General features: G+C 38.2%; 1 protein-coding gene across 1 annotated transcript in view; it reads left to right on the top strand.

The window, feature by feature from the left end:
• The window catches only part of CCDC60 (coiled-coil domain containing 60), a 55,653-nt gene extending 40,348 nt beyond the window's left edge, over window positions 1-15,305 (top strand). Inside the window, exons 5-14 of the mRNA XM_065646773.1 lie at window positions 912-1,034; window positions 1,979-2,083; window positions 3,644-3,734; window positions 5,516-5,744; window positions 9,479-9,569; window positions 10,153-10,248; window positions 10,669-10,791; window positions 12,174-12,305; window positions 13,577-13,766; window positions 15,207-15,305. Of these exons, the coding sequence (XP_065502845.1) occupies window positions 912-1,034; window positions 1,979-2,083; window positions 3,644-3,734; window positions 5,516-5,744; window positions 9,479-9,569; window positions 10,153-10,248; window positions 10,669-10,791; window positions 12,174-12,305; window positions 13,577-13,766; window positions 15,207-15,305 (1,279 nt within the window). The remainder of the gene's footprint in view (window positions 1-911; window positions 1,035-1,978; window positions 2,084-3,643; window positions 3,735-5,515; window positions 5,745-9,478; window positions 9,570-10,152; window positions 10,249-10,668; window positions 10,792-12,173; window positions 12,306-13,576; window positions 13,767-15,206) is intronic.
• Window positions 15,306-17,452: the final 2,147 nt, after the last annotated feature.

Below are 17,452 nucleotides of genomic sequence, written 5' to 3'. Positions count from 1 at the left end.
ATACATTCTTACAACTAACCTAAAAATCTACACTAGCAAAAGATTCTAGTGTAAACCCGATATCTTTGAATATTTTTCTCAGCTATTTTGATACAGTCAGTATACTGTATATACAGTATATACAGTCAGTATACTGTATATACAATACCACATTGTGCTTATTAAGCATGAATCTCCATTGTCTAACAGCAGGTGCAGGTTGTTATTTACATTTGGGAAAAACAGCTGTAAACATTTCATTTTCTTGCTTGGTAGCATTTTATAAATGCTTTGCACAGGTGTAAATGGCCACACAGGATTATGGCAGTGAAGAAACAGTGCCCACAGCCTATAAAGAGCTCAGTTTTCTGTTACATTGGTTTGACCAGCATGCAACTTTTTTTCATTGGGGTGGATCTTTTCAACTTAATCTTTTAACATCTTGCGTGCACAAAAAATCTGGGGAAAATTGAACCAAACTTTACAGGTGTATCTTCAAACTTTGGCCTCGTGTATATAATCCCATATCGGCATGACACCAACAGATATCAAATATAATGGAATTTAAGCAGTATCTTGGCATCTGTTCTGAAACAAATCAGTCACATTATTTTGTATGCCCACAAACTTGATTTCACATAAATGCTTAATTGCTAATAATATGCAGTAGTATAAATATGTAAATACAAATAATACCATATTTGTAGTTTATAAAGTAAATAATAATTATGTATCCTGGTAAACATTAATGTCAGGTTTGTAATATTAATAAATCATAATAAATGCAGTAATTAAGAATTTAGAAATACACCTAATTACTTTTTTAAATGTGAGGAGAAGAGTGAGTGTGGTGATGTGAACGTAAGTTTTATTGGCTCTGTCTTCATTTCACATACTCCTTTTTTAACTTCAGCCTTTATCCTTTCCCACAGTTGCTCTCTGACAGATGGCTACAACCTGATGAAGTTGGGGAATATGAAAAAAAAGATGACCTTACGGTCTTTCTCTCCTGTTTATACCAGTGTCTTGATTCCAAACTCCCCTGGAGCAAAAAGGTATATTTTAAGAATTATGTCCTGCCCTCTTTAGTATGACATAAGCAAAATTCACAGCAACACAGACGCATAACATATATACCTAGAGCTGCTGCTCAGGTGTGAACACGTATCCTGAGAGTTTCAGGAGTTTATAGTGAAATAGTCTGTCTTTACTAATAGCAACTCTTAAATTCTAACTTTAAATGGTTGAATACTAATGGGTTACTGGAAATCTCATATGTGCGTGTGTACGCAAACACACATCGTTTGCCTTGCTGATCTTGACTCAACAAGTTCTAAGTTGCATAAAATTTGCTTATGCGGTATAGCTTTCAAGATTAGGCTCATTTTAAGGAAAGGCTGTCAAAATGCAAATTTAATTTGCCTCGTTAAAAAAGTAGGCCTACGAAAGAGGGAGAGGACAGTACTTGTACCATGTACACTTCTATATATTTTATTAGTCACTAATACACACTATCTGTTCTATTCTAAGTTCATTGATCCAATTGCTCACCAAAAGTGTCTTTATATATTTACATTTGCATGTGGAATAAACTAAAATGCCGAAGATAATGTTAGTTCAGAAAAAGATGAGTTCAACATTTTTAAACTCACATGCTGCTTTTTCTTAAATGCAAAACTTAAAAGCTCCTGTAGAATCCAGAAAACATAAGAATCCATACCATAAAGGGATAAATGCTGGAATCCTTGTAGGTATGAAAGCACCGAGCACATCACCAAGATAAGTCCATTGGAAACTTCACATCTGAAACCATGCTTTCAGGATTGAGAGTTATGTATCAACACGACAAAAATGCTGAAAGGTGTCTAGAATTCACTGGGATAATGGAAAAAATAATCTGCTTCAGAAAAGGTGAATGTGTCTACTTCAGCCAACATGGTGCTGGTTTGCCCGTTTCCTTGACTCTATAGTATAACACTTCTGTGTCTCTTCTTTGCAGTGAACTTCTCTTCCGACAGCTGTGTGCCATACACTGGCTTCTGGAGGCTTCGACTCTTGAATCCAACAGTTCGATGCATTCCATATTAACCTGTTGGAATCCAATGTATGTATGCAGTGCATGACAGTAGATGGAATGAGGAGTTTAGGCTCTTTTCTCCCTTATATGTTATTTCTCTTTCAAGTAATAACCATTTGAGTGAAACGTTATTAATTCTGTGCTGTGCAACATAAACAAATTTTGCATCGACTTTTCCCCCCTGTAGTCAGCAGGGAGTTGTATGGTGCAATCAGTAGCACAGCATGGTCCTCTGTTATTGCAAGTTGCAGAACTAGGAGAAAATACTGAGCTATCCCAGCCAAATTTAGTTGTGTTTTCTTTCCTTTCTCTCTTTTGGTTAATAATTATGCAAATTAAATACATGGACTAATAGATGTATGTATATTCCCATGACCTTCCCTTGGAGGCTTATCCCAATGAACATGACAGAAATGTCGTATACATTATAATTACAGAACAAAGCCAGCTATTAAGTGATATTTAGTAGCTGGTTTTATTCTATCAATTATGCATGACAGTGGTGGATACTCGTAAAAGATGCATTGCTTCTGAACTTATACTGTTAAAAGTAAATATTAAGTTCCCAACATTTTTACTCAATATAATCATGTTGACGTAATGTGTTTAAATTATTCATGAGCGTTTGGTAAAACAGTGAACTGTTTATGCTCTGATTTGCAGGGCAGAGCTCTTCAAAGCTGTTCCGTTTTCTCTGTACGTTCTCAGTCAAGACAAACTGTGCCTACATATGACAGAGGTGGCACGGTAGCATTATATAAAATTAGCCTGATTAATTGGAGGGGAGGATCAGTCTAGTATGTATTGTGGATGGATTTTTTTCACCCCTTTACATATGGGGACCAACCAATAGACTGGGATAAAAGAAACAGTTTGTCAGCAAGTCTCACATATACAGGCTGACAGCAGAGTATAAATACAGAAGGCTCTGGATTCATTTCCGGGTTCTGAAGTAGTGCACAAAAAGGGGTTGTGTTTTTTGTTGTTGTTTTTTCATATGTGTGTGGTGTTGGTTGGTTGGGTTGGGATTTTTTTGTCTCTGTTTTTTCTAATGTGCTGGTAGAAGGAAGCTGAGAACACTAATCTGCATTGTAAAACCTTTGATTAGCTGGTGACTGAGTGATAAATGAGGCTACCTCAGCAGTGCCCCGCTGCAAGGACCACATTTACCTTTGTCAACATGATGTAACATTTACACTTTTGGACCAGTACAGGTCCTCACTCAGCCAACAGCACTGAAAAATCAAATTTGAATGAGCCTGCTGTCACTTCTATCCATGAAATCTTGCTATACTGGACGAAATTCTTCAGTACTTGCATGGAGAAAGGTGAAAGCGTAATCTGGCCCAGTACATGCATGATAGTTCATAGAATGACTGTTCTTTCTTCAGATCTTTCCTCACTTGTGACTATAACTTACTCATGGCTCATGCACCTTGCGTTCTCTTTCCATTTCTTAAAAGCAAAGATATACATCAGAGTAATGGTCAGCGACCATTTACTCTATTGCATTTCTTAAAATAAATGTATTATATAATAAAAGCAAGACTCTTGAAATGGAAAACTAATTTAATTGTTTTCACTTAGGGACCCTGGTGGTTGTAAAAAAACAGTAAAAGAAATCCAAGAGGAAAAGATAGCAAGATACATGTGGGAGCTCTTTATTTCATGCACAAAGGTAACTTCATTGTTAATTTCTTCCTTGGGACCTAATCCAACTGTTCAAGCATTTGTTTTGTTGTTTTGGATCTAGTGACTGCAGAATACTCGTCTCTCTAGGTTTTGAAGAATAACAACTTGATAGTAGGTAATAGAGCAGTATGTAGCTGATTGAAACTGTGACTTGGTCTTGGTGTTAAGTACTCATGTGGGAAGAATATTCAGCTAAAACATAACCAGCCTCTTACTTGCATTTGCCCCCTTTTTTATGACCCAGAGTCATGTAGCAGTACTTGTTCACATAAATAGGTCTTTTCCAGTCAAATGGGGATTTCAGACTGGAATCCTGAAGGCCTTATTCCATTAAGTTCTAGTCATGAGTTGTTTGGTTGCCTTTTTGCCCAGAACTTAAAGCTAAATTCAGAAACAAATGCCAAATATTGAGGCCTTTAAAGAAAACAGGATTCACTTGCCACCTTCAAAGCAAGGCCAAGGAAAGGAGAAAACAAGAATTTCAGATGAAAGCCTTTTAAAAGAAAAATAAAGATAATACCCGAGAAGAAGTAAAAGACTAGAAAGTGATCCGTAACACTTGGTAACTGTTTTACTGCCTTTCTGACACCACAGAAAGACTTGCTTTTTCAAACTGCTGAAGTGACTGGAGGAAAATTAAGAGGGAGTGAGTGCTTAGGAGTATAACTAAGAACTCAATAAAGGACCAGTGGGTTTCTCACTCTGTAGCACATCTTACATTTTGATCTTTGGCAGTTTGCTTAAGCTTTTAGTTCCTTGCTTTGCCCCCTATAAGGCTAAATTAAACAAGTTTTGTGAAGTGCTTTTAGAACCCCAGGTGAGGCACTCTTGGAAATATGAGCTGTTGTTACATGCAGGTTATTTGCTCTTGTTATTTTTCAACACCTGCAGCTCGTACCTTCATAACATAATTAAAATGATTCAATAGGAGATTACAATTTCTGTTGGAGAACAAGCAACAAAAGTTGTGAAACTTTTTAAAAGACAAATATTGTGGTTTTGTGCAAATATACTTCCTGCTGTTGGCAAACAAAGAGGGAAGTCAGCAAGTCGCATCAATAACAGAGTTGTTTCTAAATAGGAGGCTTTCTGATTTTTCCATACAGTTTTACCAGTTCTCTAGCATCAGATTCAAATGAACAGGACCAGAAGAAATCAAAGTGCATTTGTCTTTTAGCACTTAGATTGCTGAGACTTTTTTTCCTCCCTGAATTAATGACAATTTCCTTTCTGTCATTCACGTTACTATTACTTGAACACTACTTTTCATATTTGATGTGAAACTTCAGGTGGAAATATTGAGTTCCTACAGGGGCACTTGTGTATACATATTGTTCTGATTATCGAGCCTGCAGAATTCAGTCTGCTTTCAGACTTCAGCTTTACATTCCTGACACAGGAAATTCATTTGCCAGGATATTGGGTGTTGGGAGGAGACCTGAACATTTACCGAACCACTTTGACCTGTTCTTCCCTGTACATGAGAAGGCTGCTCTGTGCAGCTGCAGTGTAACTCATTGACAAATTAGCTTAATCTGGTGGCATTAATGCTATGACAGAGGAGTACTGAAGAAAGATAACAAAATGAAGGAGGCCCTACCCAAGAAATCACTAGCTTGTTTAAAGTCACTAGAGAAAAATCTGTGAGGTTACAGGAGGGCCAGAAGGATCTAATGTTGGAATTACTAATAGTTACAGAAATGCAGTTCTTTGTCAAATTGCTATAGAGGATGGCTTCTTTCTCTTCATTTTTCCTTCTATGTACAGAAACACACCTGGAAAACACGATGCAGTCCACTTATGAGGAAGATAAACAGGACATCTACTCCAGGCATCTCTCAGCTTAGCAGTCAGTCATCTCCCCGTGGTCAAAGCCCTTGTGACAGCGTAACTTCCACTATACCTTGCTCTGAAGACAATACCAAGATTAACCTATCTGCATCTGATATTGTGAGTGAGTCAGCACAAGCTAAAGAACAAGACCTTCTTTCTGCCTGTAAGTTACTTTTCTTGACTGCCAATATCACATGGATTTGCTTTCAGTGTTACTAGGGAGAACCTACGACAAAGACACTGCTAGACATACCGGTGTGTTTCTCTTCAGGCATACGGAACTTTGTGCAAGTCTCTCTGTGCCCTCCCTGTTAGCAGATTGGTTTAAAGGCAATATAATCTCACGTGAATATTAAGTAAGAGTTTCAATTAAGATTCAGTTACACCACTTGTATAATCAGATTGTCATTCACATCTGTAATGTCCAATAGGAGGTGAAAACAGTGAAACTGTTCTCTGCCATAACCAGCTGATCCACTAAATCTGTATCTGTCTAACTTAGGGGATTCTGCTGAACTGAAGGGTTTCTTAGTGAGTATTCCTCCCATCAGCGATAACCTGTGCTTGTTAGACCTGACGAAACACTCCGTTAGCTCTGCAATGGTTTCAGTACAAAGCTAGGTAATGGTAAGTCTTTTCCTTCTAGTAAAGCTGGACCAGAAAAGCACATTAGCCTTTAGTGTACTGCTAATTGTCTTAATTGATATTTATATTATAATTATTAGGCTGACATCATGCTCTGCTAGACTCTAAATTACCATTCAGGAAGGAGGTCTTGGAGTCATTTGAAATAGTTCTGTGAATGTTCAGTAGCTACCAAAAAGGCAAAAAGAACCCTAAGAATGAAGTGGAAGACAAAGCAGAAAATATGTTATGCAAAAATACAAATGTTTTGGAAGTGCCTCTTCTGTTGTGGTCCTTCCAATTCAGACAGGCTGGTATCAGAGGTAGTAAAGTTTGATGGGGAAAAAAAAAAAATGGTGAGGTATGTTAGAGAGAGAGAATTGCTGCTGTATGAGAGCCAATTAGAGACTAAGGTGCTTCAGTGCAGAAAAGAAATGGCTGAATACAAGGTTGTTCGTGGAAAATAGTGATTAGAGAGTGGTTATTCATGAGTTCCCTTGATGCCAGATTTCTGGGACACCAAATTAAATTGTCTGACAGAAAATTTAAAACAATGGGAAGTGTTTTCATGTAATGCATGCTTAAACTTAGGCATTCATTGCTACAATATATTGCTGGAAGTATATTCAAGTCCAAAACCAATTAAATTAGTAGAAGGAAAAATAATTAATTGCTCTTAAATGTAAAGGAATGGGCATATTCTCTGGGTCTGAAAGACCTTTAGGTTCAGACTGCCAGAAGCTGGGTGGGTATATCAGAAGTTTTTGCTAATGTCATATACTACCTACAAAGCTGCTGCTGTCCGTGGCACTGGGCACACATCAGTAGCCTTCCTTGCACAAAACTGGAGTAGTGGAGAATTCAAAGCTATGATTTCAAGCAGTTTGTTTACAGATGTAGGTGAAAGACTGGTTTGTATGTGAGATGAAATTTGAAAATAATCTTGAGAGCTGTAACAGCTGGGAGCCTCCATTTGCTGCGGGACATAAAGAATTATCTTGCAGTATGTGTTGTGTACGGGATATTCAGTGTACCCTTTAGAACAACATCTATCACATGATGGCCTTTGACTTCAGGGGACTGGCCTGAGTTACTGGTCTGGTCCTTTCAAGAATTATGTTCCTAGCTGTAGAAATCTGGGCAGTTAGTTTCTGCAGGGCAGCTCTGTAGCAAAGGTTGGATTATGTAATAATTTCTAAAGCTGCTAGAGTCATATTTAATCCAGGATTCTGATTATAGGATGCTTCATGGACAAACTAGAAATGGACAACAAGTACAGCTGCCCTGTAGCCTCATAACCCAAATTCACAAAGCCTCATGTAACTCACACAGACATAATTTTGAGAGCACACACAGCTCTTAATTCGCACATATGCATATGTATATACATATATATCTATATATCAATAGTGGGAAAGAGATTCTGCAGTAGGCAGCTAATCAGTAGATGCAGTAGAGTGTGACTCTTACAGAAAGACTTCTTTCAAGGAAATAATTCATAACTTAATATAAAGCCTTTTGTCCAACTGTAATTTAGACGCTGTTGTTTGGAGACTGTTGTTGTAGAATGTCTGTTTATACAAATTTGATTTTTCAGTGCTGTTGGCTGAGTGAGGACCTGTACTGGTCCAAAAGTGTGAATGTTACATCATGTTGACAAAGGTAAATGTGGTCCTTGCAGCGGTGGTATAACAACAGGGCACTGCTGAGGTAGCCTCATTTATCACTCAGACCACATCTGATCAGTTCAAAAGGCTTTACAAAGCAGATTAGTGTTCTAAGCTTGCTTCCATCACCACATTTAACACAAAATATATCCTTTTGTGCAGATGGAGACTATGTGATCTAAATGTAAACTTAATTTTTCATGGTTACTGTGTAATGCAGTATATGTGTATGCAGATCAGTTTAAATGACATAAATTTTCTTCACACTGATAGGTAAAAATGAGACCTGTATCTGAGCGATTAAGCATTAACTGGATTTTATACCCAAAGCTTTCTGGCCAGCAGTTTAGCTTTGAATTCTCAGTCAAAAACATACTTTTAAAAAAGGAGATATTTATATTTGTGCAAAGGATCATCATTATAGAACTTATATCTGAATTTTGGCCTTTTCTTTGGGACTGATCAATATCTTTTCAATCGATTTATCATTGTTAGCTCCCTGCAAAACAGGTAAATATTAGTACCCCATTTCACAGATGATTAAGGCATAGAAATCAAAGTCAGGCGAAATTACTACATTCTCTCACAGGCTTACACTTGGAGACTAGCGAGGGTCACAGTGGAGCCATCATTCAAAACAGTGCTAGAATGCAGGAGTTTCTGGCTGGGACCTTGGCACTCTTAAAACTCACCTGGCCACACCTAATAGGGGATCTTCATTATAAGCATGGTTCTTAACGTTTTAGGCTATTAGCTGGTGCCAGCAATTTGTTCCAGCCATGTCTCACATTTATAAATTCACAGTGTAATACTTAGATCTGTACTTTTAACAAGTAGAAATAGTTTGTGCTGCTATTTAACGCAGTCAACGATCAGCGGTCATTTTCTATTTTATGTGGTGCTTCACAAAAATGTAGGAAAATGACATTTTGAATTTGGGGATTACAATTTCAGGGTGTTGAGTTCTCAGTAAAAATATCACTTATTACCATGTAGGACATATTGAGCACCTCAGAGGATGACTTAGAATTTGACAGCTAACACTGGGATTTTTAATAACAAGCGTGACAGTTGTTTTACTGCATGAGTGATTGGAGGGAATAACACAGAGAAGGTGGCTGTCTCAGTGTCTCTCCAGGGGTTTGGCGTCAAAGCAGGAATGAAATGGCAGTGGGAAGGAAAACAGATGTCAGTTTGAAGGAAAACAGTGAGCTAAATTGCCTTTCCAGATATTCAAGGGAGAGGAGCACGTAAGCATTGACATTAGAGTGGAAGGCCGGAAGAGAGTAGTGTTATTAGTAGAGAGATCTGCTCTAAAGTGGATAACCTGGCAACTGTAGCCACTGAAGGTCTACCTGAGGACATATCTTAAGTTTTAGCTTATGTTTTCAAAAGTGATTAATTAATTGGGTATGTTCATATTTGGGTACTTGAAACATCTTGAAAAAGCTGGGGTTTTGGAAGAAACTTTAGTTTTTAGAAATACTAAATAGCAGGTTTATTTAGGATGTCTCATTCAGGCCAGCATAGATGGTATCCTTTCTGCAAAGAAGAGAGGAATGCACTATTGAGTTGGTATGCTTTTACAGATTCTGTTTTTTATCAGCCCTACAGAGAGTCATGCATGTAATACGTGAACATTCGCAAAAAGATTTCCGTAAACAAGACAATATGGCTGAGAAGCTGGGACTGCAGCGGTACGTTACCTATAAGAGTTTCTGAATGATTAGGAGAAGCAACTTATCAGGACAGAGCTTATGCTTCCCCCGCCCCGACCCCCAAACGACTTGAATCAGTGAATTCAGTTGACATTTAGAGGTTTTGGCATGGGTGGCAGAATAGCCCATTTTACTGCTGTGCAAGCAGCCTGTGTTTTCTGGAAAATACACCATGAACCTTGCCTTTGCAAACAGAAGAGACCTTATGCTCCAGCAGCTTTGTAGAAAAAGCGATGTTCTATCGTATTCCTGTAGAGTTGTTTCCTTTTCTACCATTGCGTTTTTCAGTAGTCTCCCTATAACATTTCCAGTTAAGCTATTAGGTGTGTTCCCTCATTACTCAGTTCTGTGGTGGTTTCCACAGCTGATCAAGCTGACAAACCATTCTTACAATTAGACTTTGCTGAAGCATTTTTTTTCCTTTGAGTAAAAATAATTTTTTTACCTGGGTAGCTCCAGCAAGTCTTGTAATATTAAGAATGTTTTATCAGCACCTGTAGAATTTTTCACATTCTGGGGAAAGCATACTGTATGCTATTTTAAACCTCGTTGTGTCTTACAGTTCATCAGTGGCTCAGAAGAATTACAGAGCAAACGTGCCATTCATTCAGGACAAAGAGAGTGTAATATCAAGGAAGCAGAGTCCCAAAACACAGAGGTAAGGGTACAAATCTGTTTTTGAAGCATGTTGTATACTGTATAAACTCTGCTTTATGTGTGGAAAGCATTTGGCATGCAAATGTCACAGAACATTTTATTATGTGAGACCAGGGCAGGCCAGTGAAGCCTTGAAGCATGCGGTACATTTAAATAAAATGTGAAGACACTTTCCTGGAAGGATATGACTGGAATGAAAGACAGTACAAATCCCAATTTGCTATCACTTAAATTTTTTGATTCATAAAGTTCTTTCATAAATCTGATGAATTAAAAAATGTTAAATTTGGATTTTTACTGAGGCTAAGGAGATCTCAAAACCTACATGGGCTCACGTGACTGTATATTCTGAGTAACACAGATGCTTACCACAAAATGCTTACCTCTGGATGTTGACTTTTCTGTGTTGTTTGATTTGCAGGCGCAATATCAGCTCTTCCATTAAAAGCAAATCTAACTTGTGTGTCGATATGAGGCAAGAGTTCGCAGCGGTACGTGAAGAAGCAGCTGCTTGTTTACATGATACTCTAGAGCACCTTGAGAGGTAGGAAAAGACTGTTTTCTGTATGCTCTTAAAACACTACACACCTTCTGACCAGATTTAGGACTTGTCTTCAGGCCTTTTAAAGATGCATTTATATGGACAATGTTAAAATAAGAATATAGAGATGATGACAAAGTTTTATGACTGTGTACAAAAATATATATTACAGGTTAAATATTTACAGCAGTGTTTTGGGATATTTCTAAATGATTTTTCTGGAAGTAGTTTTGCTAAAAACACTGGATAAATTTACTTTGGACATTATAGTCTTTTTCCCACAAAGACAGAATAAGAAATTCAGTTACATGTAATCTGTATGGCTGTCTTGTGTTTTCAGTTCAGCGATCACTGTATCACAGAGATCACTACAATGTTACTTTGACCCTTCTTAGAAGTAGCAGTTGCAATGTCCTCTCTCAAGGCCTTTTCCCAGATCAGTGACATTTCTCCCTTGTTGACCAGCCGAAGCCTGTTGTCCTTCTTTCACCCAGAAATGTTCATCTGTGACATCTGTGCAAATTCTTTTGTTTCAGTAAGCATCAGACCTTCTCTACATTGCTGTTCTGAAGGGCACAGTTTTCTTTCACCTTCTCACTTGCTTGTTCTTTCTATTCTTCTGTTCCATTTCGTACTTGGATTTTTTTTGTCCGCAGAGCTTTCCTTATCTAGAGCTGGGTCCTTGTTTTCTTCCCTTAGCAACTGCTATGACTGCATAAGGAACTAATCATTCCAGCATCCTGCAGTATAGAAAGACAAGTCAGGTGGAAACTTCCTCCTTGCAGCTATTTTACCATTCTCCATACAGCCACACAAGCACATTCTGTTTGATAAGCATTTGGAGATGAAACCTCAGTTTGGCAGGATATAGTATAAGTAACTTATTGGTGAGAAAAGCAGATGTTTGTGTTTGTTATAACACAGTAGTACTTTTTGTAAGAATGCATACACAAGCCCAATCTCTGGGTCGAAATTCTAGCTCAGGTCACTCTATTCCACCTCTCTTCTGTTGTATTTTAAAATAATATTTAGCCCTAAATCACTGTGCAGTATTCTGTTTGCTTTTAAGCAGTGGATACCTGATAGAAAGTGGTGGTTGAATTTCAGTTTAAACATTATGATCCTGAAGTTTATTTCTTACCCACAGCCTAGAGTTGATATAAAACATAAACACTTTTTAATGTTGTAGAAACATGGATGTGTACAGAACACTGCAAAAGCAAAAATTGTTATTAGTGTCCACAGACTGAACATACAATGTGTTCTTCACATTCATTGTTTTCTGCCTTCCTTGGTATCTTCCCAGTTAACTATGCAGAGCCATGGAAATGTTTAATACACAGCTTTAACTTTTAAGGTGTTTTGTTTTATTGCATTTTTCATAGGAGTCAGGAAGAGCGATGTCGTGAAAAATTCCAAGCTCTGGAACAATTGACAGATTTTAGAAAAGACATGGAAAGAATAAGACAGCTGGGCCCAAGAGCCGAAAGAGAACATGATGAAGGTGGAATAAACTGGTAAGGAGGCACAGAAACCCTCAGTTCGAATGAGAGATGGTCAGGGTCCTAGAGTTCTGTCTTTAGTACGAAAAGATTTTTTTTTTTTCTTTTTCTCCCTAAAGCAAAGTATCACTAGAAACCATTGAATCAGTTGATGGCAATGCAGGCTTTTCAAACTGGTGGCAACAAAAATACAGATAGGATCTACAGGAGTGGATCTCAGCCTGCTCAGCAAATAGATTAATTGAAAATGGTAAGAAAGGGGATGAGGAAGAGTTCCTTTCCAGTGATATCAGGCAAAAAGCACTCAGTCCTTGTATTCACATGCCCTCGCTATGTGCAGCTTTAGAGGAGATTTCTTCTGCCAGGAAGTATGAAAAAATGCACTGTAACTTGAAGATGAGAGATCACAGAATACTAGCAGTGTACTCCTGAGTGTAGAACTGGCCCTAGTGAAGACTGTTTCATTTTTGCTCTGGTTTAAGAAGAAAATTCCTTACCACTCTCTTGCCGTCCCAGTAATGTGTGTTCCAAACTGGAGGGAGGCAGCGCATCCTGCTGATGTGCTGCCAAATCATCAGCCCTTTGCAATGGAAGCCACAGCACACCCCAGTCATGCACTGTCTGGAAAGGTTTGGAACATCAGTCTCTGGGACTGTCAAAGCAGCACTGCAGAATTTACACAGACCATTAAAAACAAAGGCAGTCTTTTCACAAGAGTTTTATTTTTACTGGAATGTGTAATGCTCCCAAATCTCTATATTCAGAGTGAAATGGTAAAGACTGCGCGTTACACTGCACTTAAATCAGCGAGATTTATGTCAACACATAAAGGAGAATGATGATAGCAGAAGGAAAACGGATAGTAAAGAGAATCAGAAAGTGTGTCAGATCAGGCACTGATTGCACTGGAAAATCCATAGACGCTAAACAAAATAAATAGAGAAAAGATGAAGAGGACAGATCTGTAGTAAAATGGGAACATTTGTTAGGGTTGTTTTATTTGTTTTCATACCCAAGTTTGTCATCCAAATTTAAATGAACAATCAAGAAGCATCTCTTTCAATGCCCTGCAATGGGAATTGGTGCACAAGGCCAATAAAGTAAAGCTCTTTCACATTATTCACTCAGAATTACACTGAGTATTGCATTCTCTGAAGAGAAATGTTTTCTGTGGAAGCTATGGAGGTGGTGAAGTAGCAGAAATGCCAGGAAACCCAGAGTTATTAATCAGACATGCATTTGTTTCCATGGCTTCTCTTTTATTGCTGTTCTTCTTTCTGCTAAAGGTTTCCTGAATTGCTTGCCAGACTCCCAGAGTCTGTGAAGAGTGACCACTATGTACACAAAATCTTAAAAAAAATAGAAAAATATGGCAAGAATCCTGACTTGAAAATCGAACCAGATGCCTTTCTTAGGGCTCTGGCTGATCTACAGATGTGGGAGCTGTGTTCTCCAGAAATCGCTGCAGCTGTGGAGGTGAGATGAACCCAGTCCTTGATTCTCTATGTGATGAGGGTGGGGAGAGCTGTTGTCTATGGGTGAAATTCATGCTGTGGAAAGTTGCAAGATTAAATCATTTAGGATCTCACTAAATGAAGATGTTACTATTCACCTTTTACAAGGCACTTTGAACTCATCAGAAGGAAGATGTTGTGACATGAATTGCATTATTAATCAATATCATTTTATTATTATGTCATTGATTTATTTACTGCCACAGTGAAAGTGGCATCTGTCATAAGCTGTTAGGATACTTGCAGAGAAAAGGCCTGTCATTCCCAGTTAGTTACATCCATGAGCAATTCAAGTAATGTATTACATCACTGATCCAGGCACTCTGCAGATATCTTTGTTTGCTTCAGCAACACTAAAAAAAAAAAAAAAAAATTTGCTTGTCCAGATCTTAAGTTGGGCTCAACTCTTGTAGTTCTAGAAGCAATTGGCAGAAGAGGAAGGATACATGAAAGAGAATACATTTAGAATGAGTACTGATGTATAGTCTAACCAGGTAGCTAACTTTAAAAAAAATGGCAATGATGCCACCTTGTGTTTTTTTGGTCTCATCGCAATTGTTTCCCCTAATGCACAAGACTAACAGAAATTTCTGAGAGGTAGCAGGTTACTGTGCATCTCGCATGTATCAAGTGTTGTCATGCCTTACAAAGGCTAAATTTTAGCACCCAACATGTCAAGATCAGACTACCTGTATTTTCTTGACATCTTTTAAAAAGAGACTTTTTTCTTGTGCTCTAATTTGCATAGCTACTAACCAGAGAGACAGCCTTGCCTTAACGTTCAGTGTATGTCTCTGTGGCTTGCTGTTCTTTTTAGACTTATTTCTTTGCTGCTTCTGTTATGTTCCCTTTGCATTTTGATCCCTCATAGTAGTGCAATAGTAATAGAGAAAAGCATGAGTATAGCCAAATCTACTATCTACTTATTTATACATCTTTCAAAAATAGCCTCAGAGGAAGGAGGATCTTGGTGCTCCTTCTGACTGGAACAGATAAAGGAAACTGTTGCATTTTAGGAGTAAGAAGATCATCACTGAATACTGGCTAATACTGGTAGACATTCCAGATGAAGTTCTTATTTAACTTCAAGTTGCTTTAATACATGTACTGCAATGGTAGGTAGAAGACAGCTGCAAGTTTAAAACACAAAGACTTGACTTGGAAGGATTCAGGATACAAATTGCAATGAAGATTGTAGAGTTTTGCCTTTCATTCCTGTTAGAGCATATCCAGATGTTCTGAAAGTTGCATTAAAAATGTTTTGGTGATATAAAGCACTATACTAACTGTTTACAGAAGCCATTACATTTGTTCTGTTGTCACAATGGTCATATTTTCCTAGGTGTTATCCCTCTCTCTCACATACATCAAAAGCTCAGGAAAGAACTTTTTTCTGTTTCAGTTTGTACGTGAAAGTATTGTGCAGATGCCAGAAGAGGATTTCAATGTGTGGTTTCAGACAAGAGTAGTCCGCCTCAGTGCACAGTCTTCCACCATTTAATCAAATGGTCAGATGAAATGGTTTTCCAGCTACGATGGTCCTCAAACAGAAAACTACTGCCTGTTGAGATTTACCTCAAGGGATACTGGGGAAGGGGAATGAACTTCAGGAAGTCCCACTGACCACTTTTGCACAACTGAAATTTGTCCCTCTACAGTGCTCCACTGGCTGTAGTTGACCATAGAAAATAAAAGCTAAATACTGTTGTTCCTTCCTGTATGATGTCTTGCAAAACAAGCATTTACTCAGTATGGATATACTGTTTTCCTCATCTAAATAGCATTGTCTCTGCTCTTCACTTTAGCTTTCCCTTAAAAAAATCCCAAGCACAGGGTAGTCGTAAGCTTTAAGACACTTTTTTTTTTTTGCATTGAGTTTATTCTGTAGATATGCTGTGATTACGGATTAATTCTTGCCCTATTAAAATCAGTAGTGAAAAATCAAACATACTCTTAGATGCATTTCCCAGGTTTTCACCTGAAGATATGTTGTTTTCCCTTCATTATCTTAGCTTGTGTTTGCCATTACTCTGCTGGGTAAGATGGTAGAATGACACCCCTGAACTCAGTGATAAATACATGACCTTAGTGAACCTGTTTGGGCTTAACCATGTATTAATATTTCATGGTGGGTCACAATTGCTGGGTGATGGAATCAGTGACCCACTGACCTTCAAAGCTGATGATCTTAATGAGCTGCTTACCTGCCTGTCAAGGCTTCCAGAGGACCCATTGCAGAGAAATGCTGTTGATCCTTCAGTCACAATAAAGCCAGTTTAGGGTCCAGAGGAGTACAGTGACCAGTAATATGTTATTGATTAATGGCCTTATTTTGTACCCTTCCTCATTATCAAGAGAGAAATCTTTTTTGAAGAAAAGAACCAATAACACAGCTTTCTTTTCGTTTTACAGCCATCAGAAAAAGGTAAGCTCTTAAAGTTCTGTTGTGCTCCCGCTTTTCTCATTATGTATGTGGCGGTGATAAGCTAGCATTTGTACAGGTAGTGTAGCCATATTTTTCCGTTTGTGCTTTTTTTTCCCCTTCTATCTCAAAATCCAGTGGCAAACTTCCTTCCAAAACTCTGTAGGATTGATGTAGTGGCCAGTGAAATTGGTAGTAGTGCTTCTGCCAGATGAGCAGGATGAGGTCTCATTCTGACCTGTGAGACCTCAACTCCACTGTCTCCTATTTAACTTCCTTACAGCCCTCCATGGGTTTTGAGAAACTCCAATTCTGCCTTTCTTTTGAGATTATTTCACCATGATCTGAGTCAAGTTTCATTGTCAGTGCTGTTGTGTTACCCTGTGGTAACAGCTGAAATTACATGCAAACAAAAAGAAATTTTAATTTAATAGTTTGGGAGCTCCTGGCTGAACTGTAGTTACAAAACGTGAAACTGTCATCTTAGTCCTTCCTCACTATATGGAACTGCACATACAAGGTTGTGAGTTTTCCTTACATATAAGAAATGGAAACAAAGGGGTTTGTCCTCAGCTGGAGTACGGGAGCTGTGCTGCTGAAACCAGAACTTCATACCAGCTGAGCCTGTGACCTAACGCGTTTGCCTGCACGTGAGATGAGATGATTGTGCCAAATGTAATTAGCTAATGTCTGAGCAGCTCTTTGAGCTTCCAAACCAGGATTCCAGTGCTGAATGTTAGGAGTCTCTAATGTTTTTGTGGGATTATGAACTATCTTATGTATGATTTTGTTTGACAATGGCTCTTCTCCTATTGCCACTAAGTTACAAAAGGGACTCCTCCTCTAGAAAGCAGATAATCTTTTCTCCTCCTCCAGCACCAGCCTAATGAAAAAATTTGTTTCTTTTACTCTAATGTGGAGAAGAGCTCCTCTGGAGTGAAGTAGCAGCTTCCGTTTTCCTGCTTCATGACAAACTTAATTTCCTCAGACAAGATCTTCAACTCTACTCAAGTCTTTGCCAATTTAAAGGACTGAAACAATACAGAGGTTACAGGTCCATACCCAGGTAAAAAAAAAATACATAGGCTCTTTTAAATTTTGTTTTCGTTTTGTTTGTGGGGTTTTTGTTTATTTTGGGTTTCGTTGTTTGGGGTTTTTTTCCTATGCAGGTATCTTGAATTCTCCCAAATATTCTCCCTGAACATCTCTCAATCTTCAAGTCAGTG

This window comes from Caloenas nicobarica, chromosome 16, assembly GCF_036013445.1.
Source record: "Caloenas nicobarica isolate bCalNic1 chromosome 16, bCalNic1.hap1, whole genome shotgun sequence".
Taxonomy (NCBI): Eukaryota; Metazoa; Chordata; class Aves; order Columbiformes; family Columbidae; genus Caloenas; species Caloenas nicobarica.
Note: the sequence above shows the minus strand (reverse complement) of the source record. Positions and strands in the feature narration are given on the sequence as shown.